The sequence below is a fragment of the Zonotrichia leucophrys genome, chromosome 17, assembly GCF_028769735.1.
Source record: "Zonotrichia leucophrys gambelii isolate GWCS_2022_RI chromosome 17, RI_Zleu_2.0, whole genome shotgun sequence".
NCBI classification, from domain to species: domain Eukaryota; kingdom Metazoa; phylum Chordata; class Aves; order Passeriformes; family Passerellidae; genus Zonotrichia; species Zonotrichia leucophrys.
The window spans coordinates 5,458,125-5,482,646 of record NC_088186.1 but is presented as its reverse complement, the minus strand read 5'-3'; the positions used below and the strand labels follow the sequence as shown (position 1 = coordinate 5,482,646).

General features: G+C 53.3%; 1 protein-coding gene across 5 annotated transcripts; it reads right to left on the bottom strand.

Annotated features, from left to right (window-relative positions):
• Nucleotides 1–869: 869 nt before the first annotated feature.
• On the bottom strand, nucleotides 870–24,472 carry SH3GLB2 (SH3 domain containing GRB2 like, endophilin B2). Of its 5 annotated transcripts, XM_064727773.1 has the most exons (12): nucleotides 24,300–24,471; nucleotides 16,317–16,458; nucleotides 15,939–16,067; nucleotides 15,186–15,319; nucleotides 14,639–14,731; nucleotides 11,032–11,094; nucleotides 7,607–7,630; nucleotides 5,096–5,185; nucleotides 4,830–4,930; nucleotides 4,329–4,343; nucleotides 3,490–3,748; nucleotides 870–2,255 (listed from the first exon to the last, which is right to left on the bottom strand). In XM_064727773.1, the coding sequence occupies exons 1-12, from the start codon at nucleotides 24,360–24,362 to the stop codon at nucleotides 2,148–2,150; spliced, it is 1,221 nt and encodes a 406-aa protein (XP_064583843.1). In that variant the 5' UTR covers nucleotides 24,363–24,471; the 3' UTR covers nucleotides 870–2,147. The 5 variants fall into 5 exon arrangements, with proteins under 5 accessions (XP_064583843.1, XP_064583844.1, XP_064583845.1 ...); XM_064727774.1 differs by lacking the exon at nucleotides 4,329–4,343 and having other exon boundaries at nucleotides 24,300–24,472; XM_064727775.1 differs by lacking the exon at nucleotides 11,032–11,094 and having other exon boundaries at nucleotides 24,300–24,472.
• Nucleotides 24,473–24,522: the final 50 nt, after the last annotated feature.

The following is a 24,522-nucleotide window of genomic DNA, read 5'->3' as shown; positions in this document are numbered from 1 at the left end:
GGATGGCCCCTGACATCTGCAAGGCAGCAGCACAATTGTCACAATTGTCACCTCCCTGTGCAGAGTCAGGAGCAGCAGTAGATGTTCCATGTGCTTTTCTTCCTACTGCAGAGGGAACGGAGTGCTGGTGCCAGGAAGAGAATTCCCTCTGGCTGCTCTGAGGGAAGAGACCATTTTCTGCTTCATTAAGCTGCTGCTGCTTTAATGTACCAAGGAGAGGAATAACAGAGGAACAGGGATGTCACTGGCCTGAGGGAAAATATACATGCTGGAAGGGAAACAGGCAGGAGTAGATCTCTAAGAGATCAGGACTATGAGAGTGGTGGTCCTGGCAGTTTTAAAACTAACTAGAACAGCAACATCATTTGATTTCCCTGTTCTCTGTAACTAGAACAGCCAAGCTTTACTGCTGCATTACAGAGCATTTCAACAGCTGCTTTTCCCAGGAGTTCCTTCCAAGCTGGGTGTTGGGGACAAGACTTTAGGATTTTAGATTAGCAGCAGATCTAGTTTCCATAACAACTCAAAAAGTCTGTTAGATCTAGAATAGCACTTGGGTCTCTCAGCAGCTGAAGTCATCCTGCTGCTCTATTTTTGCTTCAAGTGCAGGAGGAGCTGTTGTTTCTCAGAGCCCCTGAAGCTGTAGTACAACTGAGATGTGGCAGCAGGGAGAGGAACCACAAGGCTCTGACAGAGTGTTGGGAGTGCCAGGTGGGACAGGAAGGATGAGCAGCTTTGTTTTGCTTTTAGCCCCAACTTCCAGGCCTGGGGCAGCAGGAGGGCTCTGCTTTCACCTGAGCTGCTCCTTTGTGCCCCTGCTTACAGGAGCAAGGACAGCCCTGAGCCCACAGAAGATGCTGAGGCAGGAGGTCAGGCAGTTCTGTTTATTGGCAAATAAGTGCTGAAACCCATGAGCCCCACAAACACAGGTGCTCAGTGCCCTGTTACATTAGAATGGTCACAAAACCTTTGGGGAAAGTGCAAAAGATCAATAAACAAGCAAAGTTAGTTCTGACATACCTGGGGAAGGGTGTGAACAGAGTTTGGTGCAGGTGAGTTTCTCTTCCATCCAGCTTGAGTGGAAAACTTGTGACACATCAAGTGGAAGTCCTTTAGGTGAGCTCTAGCTAAGAGTTCATTCCAGAGTGAGCAGGCACACACACACCTGAGCTAAGCTGGCTTCTGGAGTGTGTGTGGCCAAGAACTGCTCCTTGCTGGGGGTCACAGCAGCTGGGACTGTCCCTTTCTGCACTAGGATGCACCAAGTCTGTTCACTGCTGCCATGGGAGGGGAAACATTCATTAAATCAGTGATTCAGGGTGGAAATAAAGTCAGGCTAAAACATGCCTGGACAGACACACTGAAAGAAAAGCCTGGACAATAACACAGGGAGCAAAGCTTGTAAAAAGGCTTGTAAACTTTGCAGTCCAAGAGCAATTTCCCAGAGGAAATGCAAGCAAGATGCATGGTCCCTTGCACAGAGGTTTGGGGCCAGGCCCTACAGTAGCAGGTTGGTCTTCACAAAGAAATGTTCCAGCTTCAGGGGACAGGGGCAGGTGGGAGCCTCCAGCCCCAGGACAGGGACTGTGGCTCTGGCCAGCTGTGCATTGCTGGGCTCCCAGGGGACAGCAGGGTGGGGGGGCTTAACAGGCTCCTAAATTTCACTGCAGCCTCCTTGCCTTGTGTGCCACAGGGGGGTGTGGGACACTTCCCTGCTGGAATGCTCAATGGTTGGACTTGGGCAATTCTGCTGGGGGAGAGAGGAGGGGCAGAGAGGCACCAACCCACACCTGCCACAGGGAGTGTAAGTGGGGAGCAGCTGCTGAGGGACACAGCTCCCTCGCCCCAGGAAAGCCACTGGGAGGAACAGGACTAGGGCAGGGAAGGGAAAACGAAATCAAGCAATCTTGTGCCATCAGGCCTAACCTCAAAGCAGGCTGCACTGGTAGGTAACCAATTCAGTCTTGGGTGCCATCAGCCCTTTCCCAAAACCTCACCAGAACAGTGTCCCCACTTCTTTCCCCCAATTCCTGTATGAGCAATGGAGTGTTGACCCTGAAGAGAGCAATGGTCTCGGATGAGGAAATCCGCGTTGGAAGTGCCAGATGAGGGGTGCATTCTGCTTGTACATTCTTCTTCCTTAACATTTAACTTAACAGTTCCAAGTAAGTGACAGGAACTTTCCCTTTCTGGTTCCCTCTTTCCCCTATGAGCCAGTCTGGATCCATGCCTGGCAGGCTGTACACAGTGATCATCTGGGGAGAGAAGACAGCACATTAGACAGGACCTTACTCTGCACACAGAGCCAAGAACTTCAGTCAGATGAGCACTGAAAGAACAATAATTCCTGAAGTTATTTAGCAGCCATCTGTGCCCTTTCCCTGGAGCTATCTGCAGCTTTAACACAACATCTATGGAAAACTGCCCAGTGATGTCCCTGTTGCTTTTTCATTCTCCAAAGTGACTCAAGGTACTTTTACATGTTGCTATGTCATCCCTTCTCAATATGGAAGTTGTCTACAGAACAGAAGAGTTTGCAGCTTGCTGATTTTTCTTTTTTTCTCAGCATGATTAGAGCATAATGAAATTCCACAAAGTAGCCCCTTTACTGTCCAAGATGGCGGGGACCACGCGGTCTCTGCCGCCAGAGCTCCTTCTTCTTCCGCTAACCCGTTCCTCCCAAGCACCAACCCCTTCCTTCACCCTGATCACACCCCTTGCCCAGTTACTCCTCTCTCATACCCTCCCTCCGTCCCGCTCACTCCTCAGCACTCCGCCCCACCTTCAGCTCCTCCTCAAACCCCTCCCCCGGTTCAGCCCCCCACTCATATAATCAAAAGGTAAAGGAGACCAATAATCAAAAGGTAAAGGAGGTGTCCTGGGACCCCAGCCAACCACCATCTCTAGAGAGGAGAAGGTTCTCGAAACCTGGGAGGAGGAAGGGAGTGATTGACTGGACAGGGAGGAAACAACTTTCACTTATAAGGGAAACCAGGGGAGAAGCAATTATATATCGGCAACTATGAATAGCAGTTGCTATAGCAACTTAGCTGACAGGCTAGCAGTGGCGGGAAAAACTGGGAGAACAAAACCATTTTACACATAATAGGGGAGAACAATACATAAATTGGGGGAATAACACAAGAAACTTAACAACGCACTACCACAAGAGCAGGCCTCCAGCCAACAGCTTATCCCATGGCTCTGGATAAGGCAGCTGTACTTGAGGGTCACAGTGAAGATATTAAGTATTGGAGTATTTTATTTTGGGTACAGTTGGGTTTTAACAGGGGGGCTTATTTGGGTGATGTTAAATAGTAAATGGCTGTGAGCACAAGCTCACTGCGACTCAGCAGATACTGCTATCCAGGAAAAGACTATTAATAAAGCACATTTTAGGGGCAGGAAAAGGAACCAAAGTCCTTGTTGGGCACACCATGGGCTGCTGGGTAGCTGTAGCCAAACCCAACACTCAGGAAAGGCACCAACCTCATCTGCAAGAAGTGCCAGCTCGGTGCTGTCGGCTGCTTCGTAGTCGTAGAGGACTCTGGCCCTGCGTGTCCCACTGGCAGGAGGTTTGACTTCATTGGGGTTCAGCACCCCCTCTGCCACGGTGTTGGGCACCCCAACAATTGTGGGCACCACTGGGATTGTAGGCACAGCAGGGAGGGTGGCAGCAGCAACAGGAGGAGAGGCAGCAGCTGCCGGAGATGCAGATTCTGTGTTGCCCACGAACGTACCTGAAAATCTGACAGGGGAGAAAAGAGCCCAGGTCAGAGAGGCTCCAGCCTGAGGAACCACCATCAGCTCTTCCTTTCAGCAGCTGCTCTGCAGGGATGATGCTCAAGAGTTACAGAGGCAGCTGTAACACACCCACACTGCCCTTCATGTGGGGAAACACCCTCAGTTCTCAGGAGCTGAGGCTGCAGCAGGTGACATTTGTCTGCCCATTGTGACTCCAGTGCTGTTTCAGCACTTGCAGAGCACCAGACTGATGTGTGGCACTGCAGAGGGGGCTGGGCAGGTGCTGCTCTGGCCTCATTGACTGGGCCCATTGTGCTGTGTCCTTGTCCTGCTCTCACACAGTCTGTTACCTGTTCTGCCTGCTAATTCTTCTGGAAAGGGATGGGCACTGATGCTGTTGAACTGGATAACACAGCTGGAGGCTGCCAGGCTTTGCAGGCTCTCTAGACAGACACAGTGATGGAGCTCAGGCTCAGTTATCTAAGGGGGTACAGCTCTGGCCCTGGCAGTGCTCACACAGAGATCCCAGAGTCACTGAAGGAAGGAGAGCCCTCAGAGCTCATCCTGGCCAGCATCATACTTACATTTCTCCTTTGGAGCTGCAGGCATGGAAAAAGAATGGAACAGGAGTGTGAGTGAGCACGTAGAGGCAACGTCCCCTCCTGGGTCAGGCTGTGCTGGTGTGACAGGACCAGAACATCCCAGCCCACCCCATGGGATGTGCAGCCAGCAGCACTGAATGTGGAATCTGGGATTTGTTACTGCTGCAGCAGAGCATGCTCAGGCTCATTGCTTGGCAACAGGAATTTGAGTCCTGTGTGATTTAACTAATTTAGAGGAAGAATGTTCAAACTCCCATGGCCATCATGCTTTGAGAGGAATGTAAAAATCCAGTGGCAAAGCCTGCTCCTGCATGCACCACCAGCACCAGGACTGGTCACCACTGTAAACTCAGAAACTCTGTCACAGCTGTGAGGGCACTTCACAACTTCTGCCCAACATTATGATGGGAGGGGGAAAGAGCCTGAGCTGGGGGTGAGGAGATCAATAACCCTCAGAGAAGTAAAAGCAGTCTCTTGTCTTACCTGCCCAGCTGCTTCTGTAGATCCAGCATGAACTGGTAGCACTGAGCATAGTAGTTGGTCTGAGACTCCACAAACTCGTGGAGACAGCGAAGATGATTCACCTGCAGGGAAAGGAACCATCAGCTTGGCTGAGTTTGGCTGCCAGGCACAGAAACCCTCTGCTGCCCTTAAGTACCCCCAATTTACCCCCTCTTCCACCTCTATTGCACATGCAGGACTCCAGGAGCCCAGAGCCCTGTGGTCCCTGGCAGCCCAGGAGGACTCACGTGGGTGCTGCTGATGCCCTCCAGCAGCAGCCGGGTCACCTCCGCCTGCCGGTCGAACTCGGTCTGGGTGAGCCTGAGCTCGTGCTCCGCCTGCAAACAGCACAGGGTGAGGCAGCACAAGGCACAGCCCTGAGCTGCCTCTGCAGCCCCTCCACACCCCCTGGCAGCAGGATCCCCCTGTGACATCGAGCAGCAGGCACAGGAGACCCTGGTTGGGATCCCAGAGACCTCTGGCTGCATCTCAGCCTGATTCCTTCTTAACCCTGCACTGGACCACTGCAGGTGATGGAATGGCAGCTCAAAACTGGTGCATTAAGCAAGGAAGCTCCTACTCCCACAAGACTAGGAGGTGAGGATGGGGAGGCTTTGTTAATCCTGAGCTATGTGGGAAGTCAGTCCCATGCCAGCTCTGGTCCCTTTAATCCCCTGTTTCTGCACCTGCAGGCACAGGAATGTCACAGCCTCCCATGGCTTCTCTCTGGAAGTGCAATGGTTTTGCTTTTATCACTACAGAACAAAGACTGAGGCCAGGCAGCATTTACCAAACTGCTGCTGCTAATTAAATCTGCAATGGAGATGAACATCCCCATCCAAGCTCTACCCAAGGGTCTCCTTTGGGGCTAGTTACTGATGCTGAGCTAGGAGGGATTAACCACTGGTGAACAGCAGGCAGCTCCACAGCAGCTCTGGGGATTCAGAGACAGACTCACATGGAGACCCATCTCTCCCCATCAAACAGAGCATTTACACTGGGGCAGTTCTGCAGGACCAGAACACCCAGGTGGATCCTGGCAAGGAGATCCAGAAGTGCTGGAGCAGCCCAGTGCTCTGGTGCTGGCTCTCCCCTCCTGCTGATGAAAGGGGTGACAAGCATCCCCACATGTTCTCTGGTGTTATTCCTTAACACCAGGGCTGTGGTGTCCTCTTGGGGTGAGCTGTGACTGTCACAGAAGAGTGACACCCACCCAGCTCCAGCTCACAAGGAAGAGAATCCTTTCCCCCTCCAGGAAGGTGCAGCCTTTGGAGCTGCCTTGGTGCTGGGGCTCCTTTTGCAGCTTTGGGAATGCCCTCAGCATTGTGGCACAGGACTGAGCCCAGAGGGCTGATCCAGCCAGGCTGACAGAGCAGAGGCCACATCCCTGGTGACCCCAGAGGAGAGCCAGCATTCCCAGCAGGACAAGCTGGAGGTGCTGCTGGGGCCAGCACAGCTCTCCTCTGGTAGCAGCACTACCAGTGTAGGGCCAGGCTACAACAATGAAATGCTTTGACTGTCTTATAATCAGATTTGTCTATTTTAAGCTGCAACTCAACTGATCTATTTTCTTGCATCCTCTGTATGAAAGGGATTATTTAAAGGAGAAGGGGGAATGTAACAGAAAACAACAGTGCAATGCCTTCAAAACACCAAGTGATTCTTGCTCCTGTGAGCTGAGGCTCCAGTATTCAGAGCTATTTAAACTTGTGCCAGGCAGACCCAGCTCCATTTGGTGCTGCCTGGGATCTGCCTCTCCCTGCCAGCTCTGAGCAGTTGCAGGATGCAGTTTTCTATAAAACCAGAGCAGGATGGTGACCTGGGAGGCCTCTTCCAGTCTTGTGCTTCTCCCAGAAGACATGGAGAACTCCAACATTTACTTACACACTTCAGTCTATCCAAGCAGAATAACCCAAAGAGAGGACAGAGGAACAGATCCTTGCATGCTCATAGCTGGCTGTAGCCAGCTTGTTTGCTTGTTTGAGGGACTGAAGGACTTAAAGAAGAGGAAGGGCTGGGTCAGGAACAGCCAGTCCATTCTGCAGATGCCTTTGGAGTAACAGCAACAAGCTGCTGTCATGCACAGCACACAGAACCTCTGCCATCCTCACTTCAGCTTCACAGCAATGCCTGCTGGGGGTGTTTGAGGTGGGAAAGAACAGGAGCCCAGGTGTCTCTGGAAGCTCCAGGCTGTGCTGGGGCTCCACACAGAGCTCACCTTGGTCTCACCCTCCATCCATCCTCATGGACAAGTCACACTTCCCTTCCAGAGCCTCCATGGATCAGAAGGGTAAGTGCAGCTCATCCACAGAGAATCAACTCCAGGAGGCTTCAAACCTCTCCCCTGAGCAAGCTGCTCCCTGCAGCAGCTGGGGATGTGCTCTGTCCCTGCTGCAGCTCCGTGAGGAGCCAGCTGGGTGGGTCAGGCCAGAGGCACATGGAGGATCAGAGCTGTGGCCACAGGAGCAGAGCTGGTCACACCTCAGCCACCACCTCTGCTCCTGCCACACAGTGCAGGGCTCTGAGCCTCCTTCCACCACACACAGGGAAGTGTCTCCCACCAGGGACAGCCAAGGGGCCCATGGCTCATCCCAAGCTGCTGCCATTGCACTGAACCACCCAGAGGGATCAGGGCTGGGCCACACAACAGCAGCAGCAGCCCCTGACCCTCCCTGCCTGTGAGCAGAAGGGCTTCCACACTACCCCTGTCCTCAGAACACCCCCAGAAGGTTTGAGCACAATCCCAGCTGGGCACTTACCTTTTCCACCTCGTCGCTCCAGAGCTGTGGGGGCCACAGAGCAACAGGAGAGGAGATCAGTGTTGGAGACGTCGTGAGGCACTGGGCACTGACACCAACAGCAGGGACCCTCCACGGGCACAGCAGCCAGCTCCAGGACAAGCCAGCCCTTCACCCACAGCAGCTGCCAGATCCACGCCCCTTCCCCTCATCCCTGCACCCTGGAGCTCAGTTCCACAATGGGACAGCGAGTCCCTGCCAGGGCTGCTACAGCCACTGCATCCCATGGGCTCCAGGGAAAAAGGGAGTAACAGCAGAGTCCTCTGCACAGCCAGGCTCACTGTGCTGGAGCTGCACAGGCTGTGGCTGGGGGACAGCCCTTTTGTAGGATTGTGGAGAGGCAAGTGAGCTTTCTGAGCCCAGGCCACATAGAGGCAAGAGTTCCTCACCCACAGTGCAGAGAAATGGGATAACCCACACTGCTCAGTGCCAACAGCCTGCTCAGGCACAGCAAGGAGGAAGCAGGGGCTGGATGCTGCCTCTGAGCCAGGCAAAACATCACACAGCTCCTCCCTGCTCTCCTCATCCTCAGGGGCACACCTGAGGAGCAGAACACTGCACACCTCCAGCTGCTGGTGGGATCTGGCTTCAGGACACGAAACAATGAACAGAAATCATACACAGCAATAGCAAAGGGAGAGAGAGGAGCCAGAAAAACACATTGATCCTTCCCAGAGGTCCTTGGCTTGGCCTTTCCTCAGCAGCCAACAGTCCTGGCAATGTGAAATGCCCCTGGGTGCAGGAGCACAGCAGCCTGCAGCAGCCACACCAGCAGGGCCAGGGCAATGAGCCCTGTGGAGCTCAGCTTCACCACCCAGTGTCAGCTCCAGGCACAGCTGGATTTGCACTGGGGGCTCAGAGGGAGAGCAGGCCCTGCTTGGACCGGGCTCTCCCAGCTGAGCTTTGCTCACCAGCTGTCCCCAGGTGAATTTGTAGCCAGATTTGTTTCTCCTCTGTTGCCTTTGCTGTGCCACATCCAGATCTGACCCTGTGGTGCTCTGGGACAGCCCAGCTTTGCCCAGATCTATCCCTGGGCTAAGACCCTGTGTGGCTCCTCTTTGGGCAGCTCAGAGGGCAGAAAATGCCAAGATCTGCTGTTGTCTCCCTGCACCCCAGCTCAAGCCAGAGGAATCCTCTTTAAGGCACTCAATTTGTTTTTCCTGGAGTCATTCCTAGGAGTACAGCACATGGCAGAAAGGGATATTCAGGCTTGCACAGCTCATGTACACCTTCTTACACAAAAACAAAAGGTCAGTGTGGGAGAGAGGAGAAATGGCTCCTCAGCCTCCAACTCATACAAAACAAGGGAGATGCTTTTTTTTCTTGGATTTAATTCCATCTGAGCCCTCCTGTCGTGGAAGGGAGAAAAAAAAAATAAAAGCACCATGTCATCCACCTCTCCAAAAACCAACAAAGTCAATTTAGAATCCAAATCAGAGCCCAGCTGAGGGCAGGTGTGGTCCAGGAGAGAGCTGACCTGTTTGCTCACCTGTAAGACAAAGCTGTTCCCTTGGGCACAACCAACCCCTCCCTCCAGAAAGGAGCAGGTGAGCAGCAGCCACTGCTCTGCACTCTCAGTGCACACTAAGAAGTAGCACAAGGACTCTGGCCTGGAAGAAAAGCAGAGCAACAGGATGAAGAGCTCCTACCTTGCTGCAGTGCCTGACCCTTTGGGATGAATGCTGGGATTTGAGAGCTTGCAGCCAAGCAGCCCTGCCTGTACAGAGCCAGGGAGCAGCCTGGGCTCAGCCTGTGTGCTGCTGATTAGAGATGCAAAGTGTAATTCATGTCACCCCTGCCAGTGCAGCTGGACTTCAGGGGGCCCTTCACCCACCAACTGCAGCCTCTGGAAGAGTTTTGGAAGCCACAAGGCCTGACTCTGGTCAGGCCAGCACATTTCCCACAGGCACTCCTGGTAGGAGGCCCTGCTGTGCAATAAAACCCCTTGGGTCAGAGCTGGCTGCTCTCCCAGAGCCCTGCTCTCCCTGCCCAGTGCCACCAGCACCAGCACAGCCAGATGAGGCAGCACTGGGCTAGGCACAGATGTCCCAGGGTAACCTAAAAAAACCTCACAAAATCTGTTCTCCTGTTAAGTTCCTGCATGTGGCACCTGCTCCTCAGAGCAGCTCTGCAGTAGAGCAGGAACAGACCAAGGTCATTTCTGGTGAGGGCTGGACGTGTCCAACTGAGTGTCTGTACAAATGCTTGTCTTCAGCTGTGCTTTAGCCCTGCCATGTTCAGAGGCAGGGAAAGCCCAGCTTCTCTCCTCTGGGTGTCCCAGAGCTTCCCTGCAGTCCCTTGGAACAGACTTCCCAAGGGAAGAGGAGAGCCACAGGCTGGCTCTGAGCTGCACGAGGAGACAGGAGAACTGCAGCACCACCAGCTTCAGCTTCTTCTGCAGGACTCTCATCCCTGAGCCTGGACTGATGGAATTGTTTTCTAGTGTTGTGCAAAGCTGTTTCTGATCCCAGCATTGCTCTCCAAGAAGGTCAGGACAGATCCCCCTAGGAACTAACACTGATGCTGTCAGCTCAGTCACACCTCTGGCTCCAAGTGGGATGGGTTTCCCATTAACCAAATCCAGCTTGTTTCCATTGTGCTTTTTGTTTCTGAGAAGGCTGGGCTGTCCTTTTTCATATCAGCAGATCCCACTCCCAGATTATTCTGTTAGCAGGCATCAGTGTTGTTCTGAATGCTGGTTAGGAAGCAAGATGATCAGTTTTCAACATTTTAACGAGAAATGTGACATTGTGCAATGGGGAGCCATGAACACAGCATGGGAAGCCAATTGCTTGGCCAACATCCACTCAGTGTAAGAGTGGAGACACAGTGGGCTGCTCACCCACCCCAGGCACATCTGGCTGTGCAACAGCTGCCAACACACTGAAACTGTAAAAAATGACCTCTGTTTGCAGAACAGACAAACCTCAATGTTATTGACACTGGTGGCAGAGAGATTCCTCCACCTTTGCTTCTCTTGACCAGCTTCAAAGCCTCTGACTCTGACACCACAGTGCAGATCAGGCAGTCACATGTGTGATACTGCCAGTGTACAGCTGGAACCATCCAGAAAGGCCACTCTTGAGGGTTGTTCCTCTCAATTGCTCCCTTAGTAATAAAAACCATCAGAAGATCCCCACTGGAGATGTGGAGGAGGGCTGGCAGGGGAGCTGGTTTGGAAAGCAAACCCAGCTGCAAAGAGCCAGACCCTGAGCAAGCACCCCAGAGGGGTGATGTGAATCCTGGAGGCTGAGTCAGAGCCTGGGCAGCCCATGTCACATTAAAATGTTGAAAACAGCAGAGCACTAGGCCTAAGTCAGGTAGAGAGAGGGGCAGGAATGGCTGGAGAGGCAGGATCCAGGAGGAGCAGTACCCAGTGATCTTACCGCTGATGCGCTGGCGGAGAGCACGTAATTACGAGGTCTGGTTTCCTGAAAGTCAGGCACAGCCTGGGGGGGAATAGAGGGTCATGTACAAGGCACCAAGGAGCCATCAGCAGTCACTGGGTGATGGCTGGAACAAGAGACCAGTGGCTTTTTTCCTGCCTGTGCTGCGAGCTTTGCTCAGACTCTGATGAGAGGAGGTCTCCTGGCTTGTGCAGCCACAGCTGGTGCTTGGACAGCAGACACTCCTGCTGTTGGGAACTCTGCACTGACAGCTCTCAGCTCATACAGCACCACCCCAAAGGCATTCCCACTCCCCTGCAGCCAGCAGGTTGCTCTTGTTGCATTAACTCAGTCCTGTGGGCAGGATCTCCCTTCCCCTGGTTTCCTACAGTCACTGTACAGGGCCTTGCCCTTAAAGTAGGAACGTTTGCCAGAACTGGAGCATCCCTCCCACAGTGCCTTCCACTGCTCTCACTCTCTCCAAGCCACGTTTCCTCCTAACAGAGCCAGACCTGCAGTTTCCAGGAAGGCACATGGCTTAGCCAAGCCAAAGGCAGTGCAGGAGTTTTCATCCCAGGGGTCAGGAAACCTCCAAACCCAACCACCTTCTCCATGGCTGAACTTCTGCCCTGGGGCACCAAGATTTGAGCACTCTGGAGGTTTCCTCCCTGGAAGTGCAATGGATCCAGTCCATCCCCCCCAGTTCTGGGCTCACAACCCACCACAGAACGTGGTGCTTTATTCAGGTGAGACCAGGCCTGCTCCTGGGATGGCAGCACTACCTAAAGAGACAAACCAACACCACCAGGAATCCTCCTGGCCAGCCCTACTGCCCACAGGCTGCTGTGCAGGGCTGGCACAGTCCTGCTGCACCCCAGCTCTGCTGGTAATCCCCTCAGGCCCTCTCCCAGGTTAATCTCTCTGCTCTCACCCAGATCCACTTATACACACTGACCCACTTTGCTGGGCCCAAGCAGCCAGCTGGAATGAGTGACCAGTGTGTGGAAGAGCAGTCAGACAGTCCCAACCATATTTCTTTTTCATACCATTTAGGAGTTTTAGGGATGGCTGGAGGAAGGAATAAGGAGGAGCAATTCCTATTGCAAGTTAAACCTGAATATAGGGAGAAAAATGCACCAGTGAGGCTTGAGGCCAGCATAGCAAGTAGGCTGGACTCCTCCCTGTGGGGAGAAAGGATGGTTCAGAGAAATAGCTGCTTATGCTTTTTGGTTTTTGAAGATCAAGAGCAACTGAAGAAACCTCTCCTCCCATTCCCTGGTCTCCAGGGAGTCCCAAAACTAGTCACAGCACATGGGATGAAGGAGGCAAGCTTCTCTCGTACTTCTGTGCATGGAGAAGTTGAATTTGCAAGCAGTGATCAAAAGGGACCCACCTCCCTCCCCCTTCCACTCTGGTCATGGGGAAAAGGGGCAGAACAGCAGCACAGCCAGATCATCCTGCCTGTCATTGTCTCTGGGCTGCCCTTCCAGACAGGGACTGGCCACCCAACCCAGGGGGTCTTCAGGGGAGCCCCTGCCTCTCTTGAGCACTGCTTGCAGCAACGTGGATGGACCCAAGGGATGCTCCAGAGGGGCTGCAGGCAGTCTCTGACACTCCCACCCTTCTGGAGCACCTTCCCAGGCAGCCACAGCCCTGATCACGCTCAGAACATGCTCCAGGGCCAGTCCCAAAGGGACCAAGGAGAGATGAATTTTCTTTTTAAAAATGAGAAAGAGACAATGAGAGGTGTTAAAGGAAAAAAAAAAAATCACAGCACTGTTAGCACAGTCAATACTCACATCTCCCTCACACTGAGCAAATCACAAAGAAACAAAACAAAAAGGTTAGTAAACAAAACAGCATCAACAGGAGGACAAAGCACAGAGTCTGTGGGAAATGCACAAGCCCAGGTGCTCCACAGCAGCTCACAGGTCTGGGCAGCAGCTCCAGGGGCATCAGGAGACAGAAGCTGTGGGAACACGAATTTGCACTACAGAGGGGAAAGAGCAGCAAGAGAGAGGTGAGCTGGGAGAGCTGGGATACTTCAGCTTGCATGGGGAGCTGTGGCACAGGACTCCAGGCAGGTTACAGGAATGCTGTGATCCAGGTGAGGTGTTTGGAGCACAGGGAGCAGCTCTCCCCACTGCTGGGAGCTTCCACCTTGTCACCCAGCAGTCAGGGAGGCACCCAGAGCCCAGGGACTCCACCTTTAGGGTGACAGATGGGTCCCCAGAGCAGCAGCTGAATGGATCTGCTGCTGTGCTCAGTGTTTCACCTTGGGGAGGACACCCTGAAAGCCTGGATTGGCTCTGCACCTGCCTGGGACACCCCAAAAGTTCCAGTGGGAAATCAAGTTTTTCTTTTCCAGCTACAGGGGAGTCCCTAAACCAGGAGAGTGTGTGCAGGTGAGAGGCCTTGGGATCATCTCCTGTAGGGAGCAAGGTAAGGAGGGTGGAAAGGGAGGAAGCACAGGAGGCATCTGAATTCCTGCTCTATCTGAGCTTTAAGATAAAGCAATGGCCACCAGTTTCCCCTGAGACTGGGGGCACTGGCCCCTCCAGAAGGGGAATGAGGGATTCCTGAAGTTACTTTCAGAGGATCTGTGGGACCTGACTGATTAGAGGAGGCTTTTTTAAAAGGGCAGCTACTACTTCTGTTCACAGCTGTCCTGTGTAGGTCTGAGCACTCTGTCAGGGCTGCTGAGCTCAGCACAGCTTCCCCATCTGCCACGGATGTAACTGGAGCTGGAGGAAAGGGAAAACACCTGGGAACTGCTACCCAGGGAGACAGGCCCAGCTGGCAGATGGTGAGAAACAGGCTTCTAGCAGGGCTGGTATCCCAGTGCACCCCAGGGTCTGACTGACAAGGACAGGCTGATTCTGACTTGCACACCTTTGCCAGTTGAGCTCCTGGTGCCAAGGCAAGAGCAGAACTTGGCAGGTCCTTGTGCCAGCAGCCAGAGCTGCACAGGATGCTCCAAGCAGGCCCTCCAGGGAACCCATCAGTGCCCAGTGGGATGAATTCCCCAAAGCCAGAGGGCAAGACAAGCCTGTAACTAGAGCACCATGAACAGAGTGAGCAGAGAGGCTCAGGGACAGACCTGGCAGCCAGTCTGACCCTGGCCACCCCTTACAGGCTCCCACAGCACTCCTGCCTGGGAGCTGCCAGAATCCTGACTGGTCTGACAGGCTGGCACTGCTGCAGAGCTCCAGCAGCCCTTCCCTTGTGCACCTCTGAGCTCAGCTCTCTCTTGCCTTGGTTTAACATCCCCTGTGAAAATCAGCAAGTCCTCAGCAGATGCAGCCTTTCAGTTACTAGCACAACTCATCCAGCAACCCTGATCAGTCAGGAGGCAGGAGCCTGGGTCAAGTGCAAGTTTCCAGACCCCAGAAGCTCAGAACTGTCTCAAACAGGCACATGGCTCCTGCTCCAGCTCCCTTCCACCCCACATGAGGAATTAATTCCCCCACCCATGCCTGCCAGACACGGGACACAGCAGGGTAACCTAATTTTTGACCATGTGAGCCAAGCCCTGGGGCCAGAAGGACGGGGAGGGAAATGAGGGGAGGAGTTACAGTGCGGGGAGGGAAATGAGGGGAGGAGTTACCGCTGCTTTTGCCTCGGCAGCTTTGGCCTTCTTCAACCTGGCTTTGCAGGCATCCAGGTCCAGGCGTCGGTTCTGCAGGATCCTCCTCTCTTTCTGCAAGGGACAGGAGATGGCTCAGAAGCAGGATTGAGGAGGGGGTGTGCTATCACCTAGCAATCAAATCTATTTCTTTATTAAAACATGCCAGGGAGAAAGAACCAGTTGCTATGCTCATCTCCTTAGCAAGAGTTTTGGGGCTGGTTGCCAGGGATACAGGATAACCTCCTGCAAGCAGGGCAGCCTGTGATGGGTGGTGCCCACAAGCTGCAGGAGTGGGGAAATGAGTTTGTTCATGCACATCAGCTGGCAACTCTTCCCTATCAGAGGGGGAACCTGAGCAGATCTAGGGCTGGTACTTCCTCATCCTTGCACTGTTTAAGGGGAGAGCTATGGAATTATCCTTTATCAGGGAAAGAAAAGGGGTTCTTTTGGCACTGTGTCGCTCTCCCCCTGCCCTCCCTGTCTCCAGGGCTGTGACAAGCTTGCCCTGCCCTGGTGGCACACTCACAGAGATGGTTCTCCAGTCCCCCTCCAGGAAGTTGCGCAGCGGGGTCAGGAAGCTGATGGAGGCAGAGCGGATGAATTCCCGTTCTGCTGCACCCAAGCGCCTCTGAGTCTCTCCAACTTTAATCAAAGTCTTTCCTGCAACAACAGGAACCTTCAGCTCCAGAGAAACCAATTAACACGTGTTGGCTTCAGCCAGCTCAGCCAGAGCTCCCACACTGCCGTGCTGGGGGACACAGGCACAGCTGTACCTGGCCTGGGCAAGCTGACCGTGCCTGTCCCAGCCCAGCTCCAGCCCTACCCACTCTGCTGCTGGCCTGAGGCATCTTTTCACTGCTCCCAGGGCAGCTCTGATCTTATCTACCTGCTGAGGCACTCATGCCACTGATGGATTTTACTGCTCTACCTGCTTGCGCAGACTGATCCTTCTCTGCCTCGTAAAACAGAGGCACAGGAACAGAGCAGCAAATTAAAAAGCACCAGAGCAGAAAACATGAGTTGATTAGGCAGGGTTGGCTATAGATGCACCCACAGCTGCTCTGGCTGTAACAGGACTCACTATTGAACAGCTATTGATCTGGAGAGCAGGAACAAAGCTCATGGCAGGGGCAAGGACAGCTGGAAGTGAAGGCCGTGTGCTGTGAGGATTTAAGAGCAGGAAGATGCTCTGTGTGGTCAGGAAGGAGCCTGCTGCAAACATCTCAATGCAAAACAGGGATGGATTCCCAGGACTTCTCCATTAGCCAGGCTGACTTACCATAAGGTGTCCCTGGCCCAAAGTCATTGGCTGCCTCTGTCATGTACTGTGCCAGCAGCTCCCCGTTGGTGACCCGGGAAGGCACCTTCCTGTCCAGCTTCTCATACAGGAACTCTTCCACTCTGGCACCTGGAGTGGGGACAGCAGGGAGGCTGAAAGAGGGCCCCTGAAGTGGGAATGATGACAGCCCAGCCCATGCAGTCCTCAGGGATGCAGTGCCAGGAGCGGGTAACCCTGCCAGGCTGTGGGGTGCTCTCAGCTGCTCAGGGAAGGACAGGCCCTGCAAGGACACATTTCTCCCAAACCCCACAAACCCTGCCAGAGGCCATGTCTTTCAGTGACATTTGTCCCTCAAGCCTTAGGAGAAGCTGGACTTACTGGGGTTTGGCTGTAGCAGAACCTCGGTCTGACGCAAGATCTTCTCTGTCCAGTTCTTTGTGCAGTCTGCCCTGGCCAGGAGGTTTTCAAAGTGGGCATCAAGCTCAGTCTTCTCAGCCTGGCCCAGCTTTTCTTCAGTAAACTGCAGGAAGAAGGCAATCATTAGGTCTGTTCTTCCAAAGCAGATTTACAGTGTGTTGAAGATAATAAGGGACAATGAAGCTGCTTTTGTCTTGTGTATTTTCCTTAGAATAGAGCTAAAAACCCTTCAAGGTATCATTCTTTTCTCCCAGGCATCTTTCAGGGGAAGAGGGCAAATTTTTGCCCAAGAGTAGAACAAGCATTGGGCTAAAAATAGACTCCAGGTCTGAGAGGTGTTCCAGAATAAGTAACTTTTAATAAGGTCTAGTACAGAAATAGTCCAGTTGTGAGGGATCTATTTAAATATGCACATGGCTTCCACTGTCTCATGCAGGAGAGCAACAGACATCCTTCACATGAGGGAAGGTGCTAAATCCCTTCATCTCCTACTGACCAACTCTGTGTCCTGCAAACACAAGGGATCAGGAGTCACCTAAGTCAGGAGACTCAAACTCAGGATTTAGATAAAACCACTTTCTGCAAGTGACTCTTCTTCTGGGACACACTCTGAAGCAGGGAACTGAAATACAACACTGTCCAGCTCTTCTCAGCACTCAGATTCATACTGGCAATGGACAATCCCTCACTCTGCAATTCCTTTTAAGTCTAAAATTAGCAGCAGGGAGAATTAGGTGGTGAAAGTCTCCAGTGTGTTCACACTGGGCAGTGGCACCTGACCAGGTTTGTCAGATGCAGCCTCAGATGGCCTGGACACTCTCCACTGCTTCCTTGAGGGATTTCTGAGAAAAGAAACCATTCCCTCTCATCCCATCCTCATTTCCCACTTGCTCCTTTCAGTGAAGTTGGCCAATTTCAGTGTATTTTGAAGCACAATCCCCTGCTCTTGACAGAACCAGCATCTTGTTGGATCATGCCAAAAGACCCTTTGGACAGCTGTGCTATTTGGGGTCCAACAGAGGCTCCAGCTGTCCCTTAACCCTTGTTACTGCTCTCTGATGCCATTGCTGAGTCACCAGGACATGGTGCTGTGCAATACTGGCACAGGCAGATGCCAAAGATCACAGCCTGGCTAAAGCTCTGGGGTGAAATGCAGCTCCTGTCTCATCTACCACTGATACCCTCTCCTCTCTGCTTCCCTCCTCCAGAGCTCAGCTCTAGGTGGGCTGAAATGTCCCTTCCATGGGGTCTGGACCTGGGGTTGCTGCCCTTCTGAAAGGCTTCCTGGCCAGCTTTTCCTTCCCCACCCAGCCCAATGCTGGGAACCAGGTGAGATAAGGAGAGCCCAGAGCAGGGGCAAACAGCCCTGGAGTCCTGTTACCAGATGGCTGAGATATACAGAGCCTCCAGGTATGTTTACACAGCGACCTGCTTGGCACCATGCACTGGAGTGCTCTGTCAGATGTGGGAGGTGACAGAGCCCCAGCTGCAGGGACAGTTCCTCAGCTGCAGGGACAGGGATCCTGTCCCTGTTCTCTGCACCAGCAGCCCCTGGTTACTGCCATGTCATTTTACCCAGGTTTTGCCATGGTCCCCTGGGTAAAAGCAGATTCGGTGTGAGAGGGTGTTTGCATTGTTTGCTCTTTGGGGGTCACACATGGCTCTCAGTGGCTGAGGCTGCTCTCCTCTGTCTGGGAGCCCAGGGCTGTTTTCAGACTCTGCCAGGCTGGGCTGAGTCACTGCCATGCAGCAAACTGGGACTTCCCAGGTATCTGGCACCAATTCTTGAGTCATCTGTTAAAGATCTTTCCTAAACAAGACTCTTTGATGCAAAGGTAAGTCTCTCTCACCCCCCCCTTTCCCAGACAGCATTTTGAGACCTCATCTCACTTTCAAGTCCAGCTCTTTTTCCTGCAGTTTAGGCTTATCCTGCATCAGCATCTGCCCTGGAGCTGTCAAACCTAAACCCAATTTCTATTCAGCTGAATTGAGTCAGCTTCTTACAGCATTGCTGCAGTGCCAGATCACTCCAGCATCTCCACAGTGCTGCTGCCCCTGTCCTGAACATTCCAGCTCTGGGGTCCTGTGCTCTATTAGCAAGTGACATCTTTGGCATCACTGTCCTCTGGGGCTGTTTTGTGTAACCCATTGCAAAGGTCACAGCTCAGCATTTGCCAGAACTCAGAAACTCAACTCTTATCTCAAGTCAGGCACTGAAGCTGTTTGTCCTGCAACAAGGCTGAGGGCAGCAAGGCTGGGGATGCCTGGCAATGCCAGAAGGGGAGGATGGGCAGGAATCTCAGTCACAGCCCCTGGTTCCAAAGGGTCAGGCCACAAAACAATCTCTTATTGAGGCTTCTTTCAGGGTTGGAAAGGAGTGGGTGCAAGGCACAGGAGGCTGTGGCTCCACTGACACTCCCTCAGTGCCCTCCTGATCCAGGAGCTGGATGTGCTGAACCCAGCCCAGGCACAGCCCTGGGGGGTTGCTGCCTCACTGCAGTGACCCAGGGTGCTGTCCCTGCCCAGTGCTACCTCCTCATCCTCCCCCCTGTGCACAGAATCCCTGATCCAGCTCAATTTGATCTCTAATGTGACTTTTTAGAGCTATCAGAGAACCCACCTGACTTCAGAGCAGTGGTGGGGATGGCCATGAAGTGCAGGGAGAGCAGGATCACCTGCTGCAGGAGCAGCCTGCCATGGGATCAGATGAAGCTTCTGGAGGCACAGCCAGCTCAGGAGATTACAGGTAAATTACACTGACCTAGGAGCTGGTTTGTGTTTTTGTCTGCTGCAAGTGGAAATCTGAGATTTTGGGTGCAACAGATCTCAGCTGCTGCTTCCTTCTTACCTGGCTGCCCAGTAAAAGAAGGGTAGAAGAACAGCAGTTTATGAAATTTGGCTACTCAAGCACTTCAGGCAGAACTCCTCTGTAAAGGATTTCTATTCTTGAGAATCTGTTTTCATAACACAGAAATTTGATTAAAAATACTTCACTGTGACACCAAGAGATGCAGGAGAAATGAACTGATCATCCTCTCAAGCCTCCTGACTGGAAAAAGACAGACTTTGAGCATTTTATATCTTGCTGCTCCCAGACTAGAAGCACTGCTGTCTTTTACAACAGACTGCCAAAAATGGCAGTGATACTGGGTTTTATCAAGTTGATTTACAGGCTTGGTCTGTTACAGATCCCTGGGGAGAGGGGCAGGGCTGGCAGAGCACAGGCAATTGCAGCGCTGAGAAGAAGCTCCAGCTCCTCCATCCTGCCCTGGCAGAACCACTCCCATTTATTTTCTAGAACCTGAGGACTGGGTCAACACCCTGAACCAATTCCCAGCTCTGCATCCTGGGACCATGAGCCAGGTGGCCGTGCTGAGGCTGCTCCCCTGCAGGAAACATCCCTGCAGCTGACCCAGAGCAGCTGCTTAATAATGCAGGGCAGCCTTTTGTCAGTGCCACTCTCACTCTCCAGGAAGAGCAGAGCTGTGCTGCATTCCAGGACATCAATAATTCAGCCAAAGGTTGGGTTTCCTCTGGGAGGCTTGGCTGGCCAGCAGGAACAAGAGATGCTTTATCAGGTGGACAAACAGGGTGACCCAGCAGGAAAGCAGCACTTGGGGCACAGGCCCAACAGGAGCATGGATGTGCTGGACTGCACTTAGAGCAGCTGCCCTAAGCATTCACAGCTTGGGGAAAAGCCCCTTCCCCAAAAGAGCTGGCTGACACAAGTCTGGGGTGTCAGGAGGGTCAGCAAGTAGTGCTGAGCTGGAGGGGCCCCTCTGCACTGCAGGTACAGATCAGACAGGCTGGGTCTGTCTAAAGGACACAGTCAGGCTTTAAAACAGCCCATGCTGAAAGCACCAGCACCTTCCTCTCCTTAAAAGGGGAATAAAATCCCAGAATAGTAAAAGCCCAGGCCTGTGTGCTGTATCTCTGACAGGGTGGCTGCAGCCCCCTTGCAGAGGATCTGGGGGCAGAGCTCAGGCCCTTGTACCACTTGCAGGGTCCCCATTTTATCCAGCTGGATGTTACCTATGACTTTCTACTTTAAATTACAAAGATCAAACCAGGGCCAGGAGACTTAAACCAGGCATAGTCTCCTGTAGCTGCCAGTAGATTTAGACTGTTGGGTTTTTTCAAAGACTCCAAATAGCTCAAAATGCCCAAAACACAGTAACATTTACTCTTTTGGTGATCAAAAGCACAACACAGTCAGCTCAGCAAATCTGGCTCCCTCTTTGCACAGGGTTGCAGTAGGAAAGAAGCCACAGCCACTCAGCATCTGAAAACCACTTGATTTTCAGCAACTTTGGACCAGATAGAGAGTCTGCTCCAAGTGTTTGGTCACCAGGAGGCAGGAAAGCCAGGCTGGGAGCCAAGTGAAACTGTGCTAGAGGACAGAAGGAAGCCATTAACAGGCACAGCTTGGTTAACTCATGAGCAGGCAGTCAGGAGAGGAAAAACACTGCGGTGGTGGGTGACCTTGGCTGGACGTGAGGTGCCACCCAGCCTCTCCATCATCTCCCTCCTCAGCACAACAGGGGAGTTGAAAATAAGATGGAAAAACCTCAGAGTTCAAGATTAAGACAGTTTAATGAAGAAAAAGTTGTGTGTGGAAGCAAAGGACACCAAAATATTTTCTTGTCTTCCTCCCATCTGAAGTGATGTGTGAGCACTGCCTGGGAAGCTGGGCCTCAGTCCATGTCCAGGTTACTCCAAAACACAAATGTGCTCTGTAATCATGTCCCACCTCCTCCTCTCTCTCAGGTTGTATTGCTGAGCAATGTCCCATGGTGTGGAATATCCCTTTGGGCAGCTTGGGTCAGCTGTCCTGGCTGTGTCCCCACCAAGACCTTGTCCTTTCCTTGGGTCACCTTCTGCTCTCTCCAGTTCTAAAGTGTGAGCACCAATAAGGTTGGCAAGCAGAGGGTTTATTTTATCTACAAATGATAAAAGTCTATTTTATGACCAGAGTTCAGGGAGCTGGGGGAGTCTGTCTGTCTGTCTGCAGGGGCTTCAAGATGAGTAAGTCAGCCTCTAGCTGTTTCAGTAATGACATTAGGGCAGGATAAGCACCCAAAAGCTGCATTCACCATTGGGCATTTCACCCAGAGCCTGTTTACATCAGAACTGACAAAAGACAGACCCCAATTATTTCCAGAGCTCCCTGAAAGAACCTGGCTTGCAGCCTATCTAGAACAGAGAAATCCAATGTGCGGCCACACAGCTTCCACTGGCCAAGGCTTGGGATCAGACCCCCTTATGATAACTGGAAGGTGCAGCTGACCAAAGGCAGAGGCCCTTCTTCAAGTGAAGATGAAGAGTGACCTGTCAGGAGTCTGCCTGCAGGTGCTGCATCCCCTCAGAGAGTGCAGATCTGGCTGCAACTGGTGCAAGTGGCAACAGAGGCCATCCCCAGCTGAATGCTGAGTCCTACACAAGCCCTGTACCCTGGCAGTGCCCCAGCCTTGAAGCTCATTCCCCACTCCCAGGGTAGCAGAGCTGTCCACTGCTCTCCTACCCCAACTTTCCTGTCTGCTCTGCTTTTCCAGAGGAGCCCTGTGACTGAAGCATGAGCAAGGAAGAGCCAGGTGAAGGAAGCAGTGGGTTTGAGCTGTTTTGATTGGGTTTTGTCATGAGGAGCCTAGTCCAAGATCATTCTTCCAGCACGTACATTGGGTTGTATTTGACAGATTCCAAACCAGCTCCTGCCCTCAGCCAGCCCAGAGGTGCTGTGCTGACCATGCCCTGTCTCCTTTTCCCCTGGCTGAGCCCTAATTCCAGTCCAAGTGAAGCTCCTGTGTTGGTCAGACAGCTCTGCCAGACAGCAGGAGCAAATGCTGTCTGAGTGGAACAGCACATAATGGCCAGTCCATTTATCTCCCAGCTGCTGCAGTTCCAGTAAAACATCACTTTGTTAAATGCCTGGAGCTGCAGAAAGCATCTCCAAACACTACAGAAAACAGCTTTTTCTAGGCAGCTTATTCCCATCCTAGAAGATCTGCAGAGCTAAAGAGGGCTACAAAGGCAGCCCTTACTGCCCACAGCAGAGCTCAGCTGTCAGTGCTGGCTCTGGGGGAGATGGGGCAGGGCTCACCCACACCAGGGCTCTGTGGGCACCCAGAAAGGCTGAATTGCCCCAGCAGTGACCCCTCATGAGGTGGTTTTCAGCCTCAGAGATCTCCTTCCTTCCAGCTCCCCCTCCTTACACACCTGCTCGCTGTCCACATGTGCCAGCGCTCATTTGGTTTCAAGAAATTACTACTGTAATTAGGCATATGAATATTCATGTACGAGACAGTGGAGTAGGTGTAGCAGGCAGCAGCCACGATTTCTGAACGCCTCCTTGCTCTGGAATCACTGTGTGCAGACACTGTTCCCAGGCCTGTCTCCTTCCTACGCCTTGGAGCTAAAAAACACTTATCAGAGACTTACAATAAGGCTTCTAAACAAGATTTCTCTCCAGCACTTCTTCTGCATCCAAGGTCATTTGCATGAGAACGGCATCTTTAGGTTTTCCATCTGCTCCTTATTTTGCACCTGTAGTTAATATCTCCCTTTTTCATAACATATGACTCACTGGCATGGCTGCAGGAGGTGATATCTGCTTACAGGAGACCAGTCCTGGACAGAGCCAGAATTACTCCACTGCACAGAAGGTCTGGAAGGAGGCAGCTCTGCTCTCTTTGTTTACCACCCCCACACAATGGGCAGAGCAAGAAGCCCAGTCCCAGAGCCACCAGCTGGACCTCACCTTCCAAACAGGATCCCAACCAGTTCTGACCCGCCTCTCTCCTCTCCTGGATAAACAAGAGCAGTTTTTCACCCATTATGTCCAAGAAATGAATACACTCAGGAGCTCCATCTCACCACCTGCTGCACGTCTGCTGCTTATGTGTACCCAAATTTCTTCACAGCTCCAAAGGGGGTTATTCATCCCCAGAAACTCCTGGCCTCAAGTTTGTGAATAACAGAATATTTTGAGTTGGAAGAACCCACAGGGACCATTTGAAGGGATCCCACAGGGACCACTGAAGGGATCCCGGCCCTGCACAGAAGCAGCCCCAAGAATCCGCGGCTGTGCCTGAGAGCGCTGTCCAAGGGCTCCTGGAGCTCTACAGGCCCTGGGACTGTGACCCTTCCCCAGGGAGCCTGTTCAGTGCCCCAGCACCCTCTGGGGAAGAACCTTTTCCTAATTCCAACCTAACCCCCGACTTAGCTCCTGCCGTTTCCTTGCATGTTCTGGTGCCTCAGCAGCCCTGTGAGGCCCAACCTGTGGGCTCCCAGCAGCTCCTTCCCATCCTTTCATGGTCCCAGTGTTTTCCCAGGGCTGCCACCTCCTGCTCCTTCCCAGGGGCTGAAGCACAGAACAGGTGCAGGCACCTGCAGCGACAGGAACCGTCCCACAGGATCCCACAATGACTGGGGTAGGAAGGGACCCCTGGAGAACATCCCATCGAGCCCCCTGCCAGAGCAGCGTCACCTGGAGCAGGTGACACAGGAGCACGTCCAGGTGGCTTTGGAACGTCTCCAGAGTGGGAGACTCCACGTCCCCCCTGGGCAGCTCTTCCAGATCCCCGCACCCCTTCCCAGCGGGTCTGGGCACGGACAAAGCAGCCGCAGGCCGGACCACACAGCTTTGTTCCTTTAAGGCCAATAACGCCAGGCACGACTGTGCCCCGCATCCCCTCCCCATTCCGAGGGCCATCCCCGGGGCTCTATCCCGGACCTTCCCCGGCACCCCCGAGCCACGGCCGGGGCGATGCTCCTGAGGGGATGCACCTGAGGGCGGTGCTCCGGCTCACACTGACGGGCCCGCGCAGCTCCGATCTCCCGCTCCAGCCTCCCCGGGCCCGAGCAAAGCCCCCCTGCCACCGCGAGGGCCTAGACCCGCGGCTCCCCCGCCCCGCGGCCTCCGGGCGGTGCCGCCCCGCCCCGTCTCACCTGCATGGCGCGGGAGAAGAAGACCCCCGCGTCCGACGCCAGCTTCTTCACGTTGAACTCCATGGCGGCGCAGAAGCCGACCCGGCCGCGCCGCGCCCCCGCTGTCACCGCGCCCGCCGCGCCGCCGTCTTTTATAGCGTCGGGTGACGCCCGCTCCGCGCCTATTAAAAGGGCTATGGCTTCTTGCAGGGTCCGTGAGCCCCGGAAGCGCCTCGGCGGGCGG

Coding starts and splice junctions, on each gene's coding strand:
- SH3GLB2 (XM_064727773.1), bottom strand. CDS start 24,362: ATGGAGTTCAACGTGAAGAAGCTGGCGTCGGACGCGGGGGTCTTCTTC. Junction 14,732..15,185: donor GGGACTGGAGAACCATCTCT/GTGAGTGTGCCA, acceptor TGTCCCTTGCAG/AAAGAGAGGAGGATCCTGCA. Junction 11,095..14,638: donor CTGCCGAGGCAAAAGCAGCG/GTAACTCCTCCC, acceptor ATTCCCCCCCAG/GCTGTGCCTGACTTTCAGGA.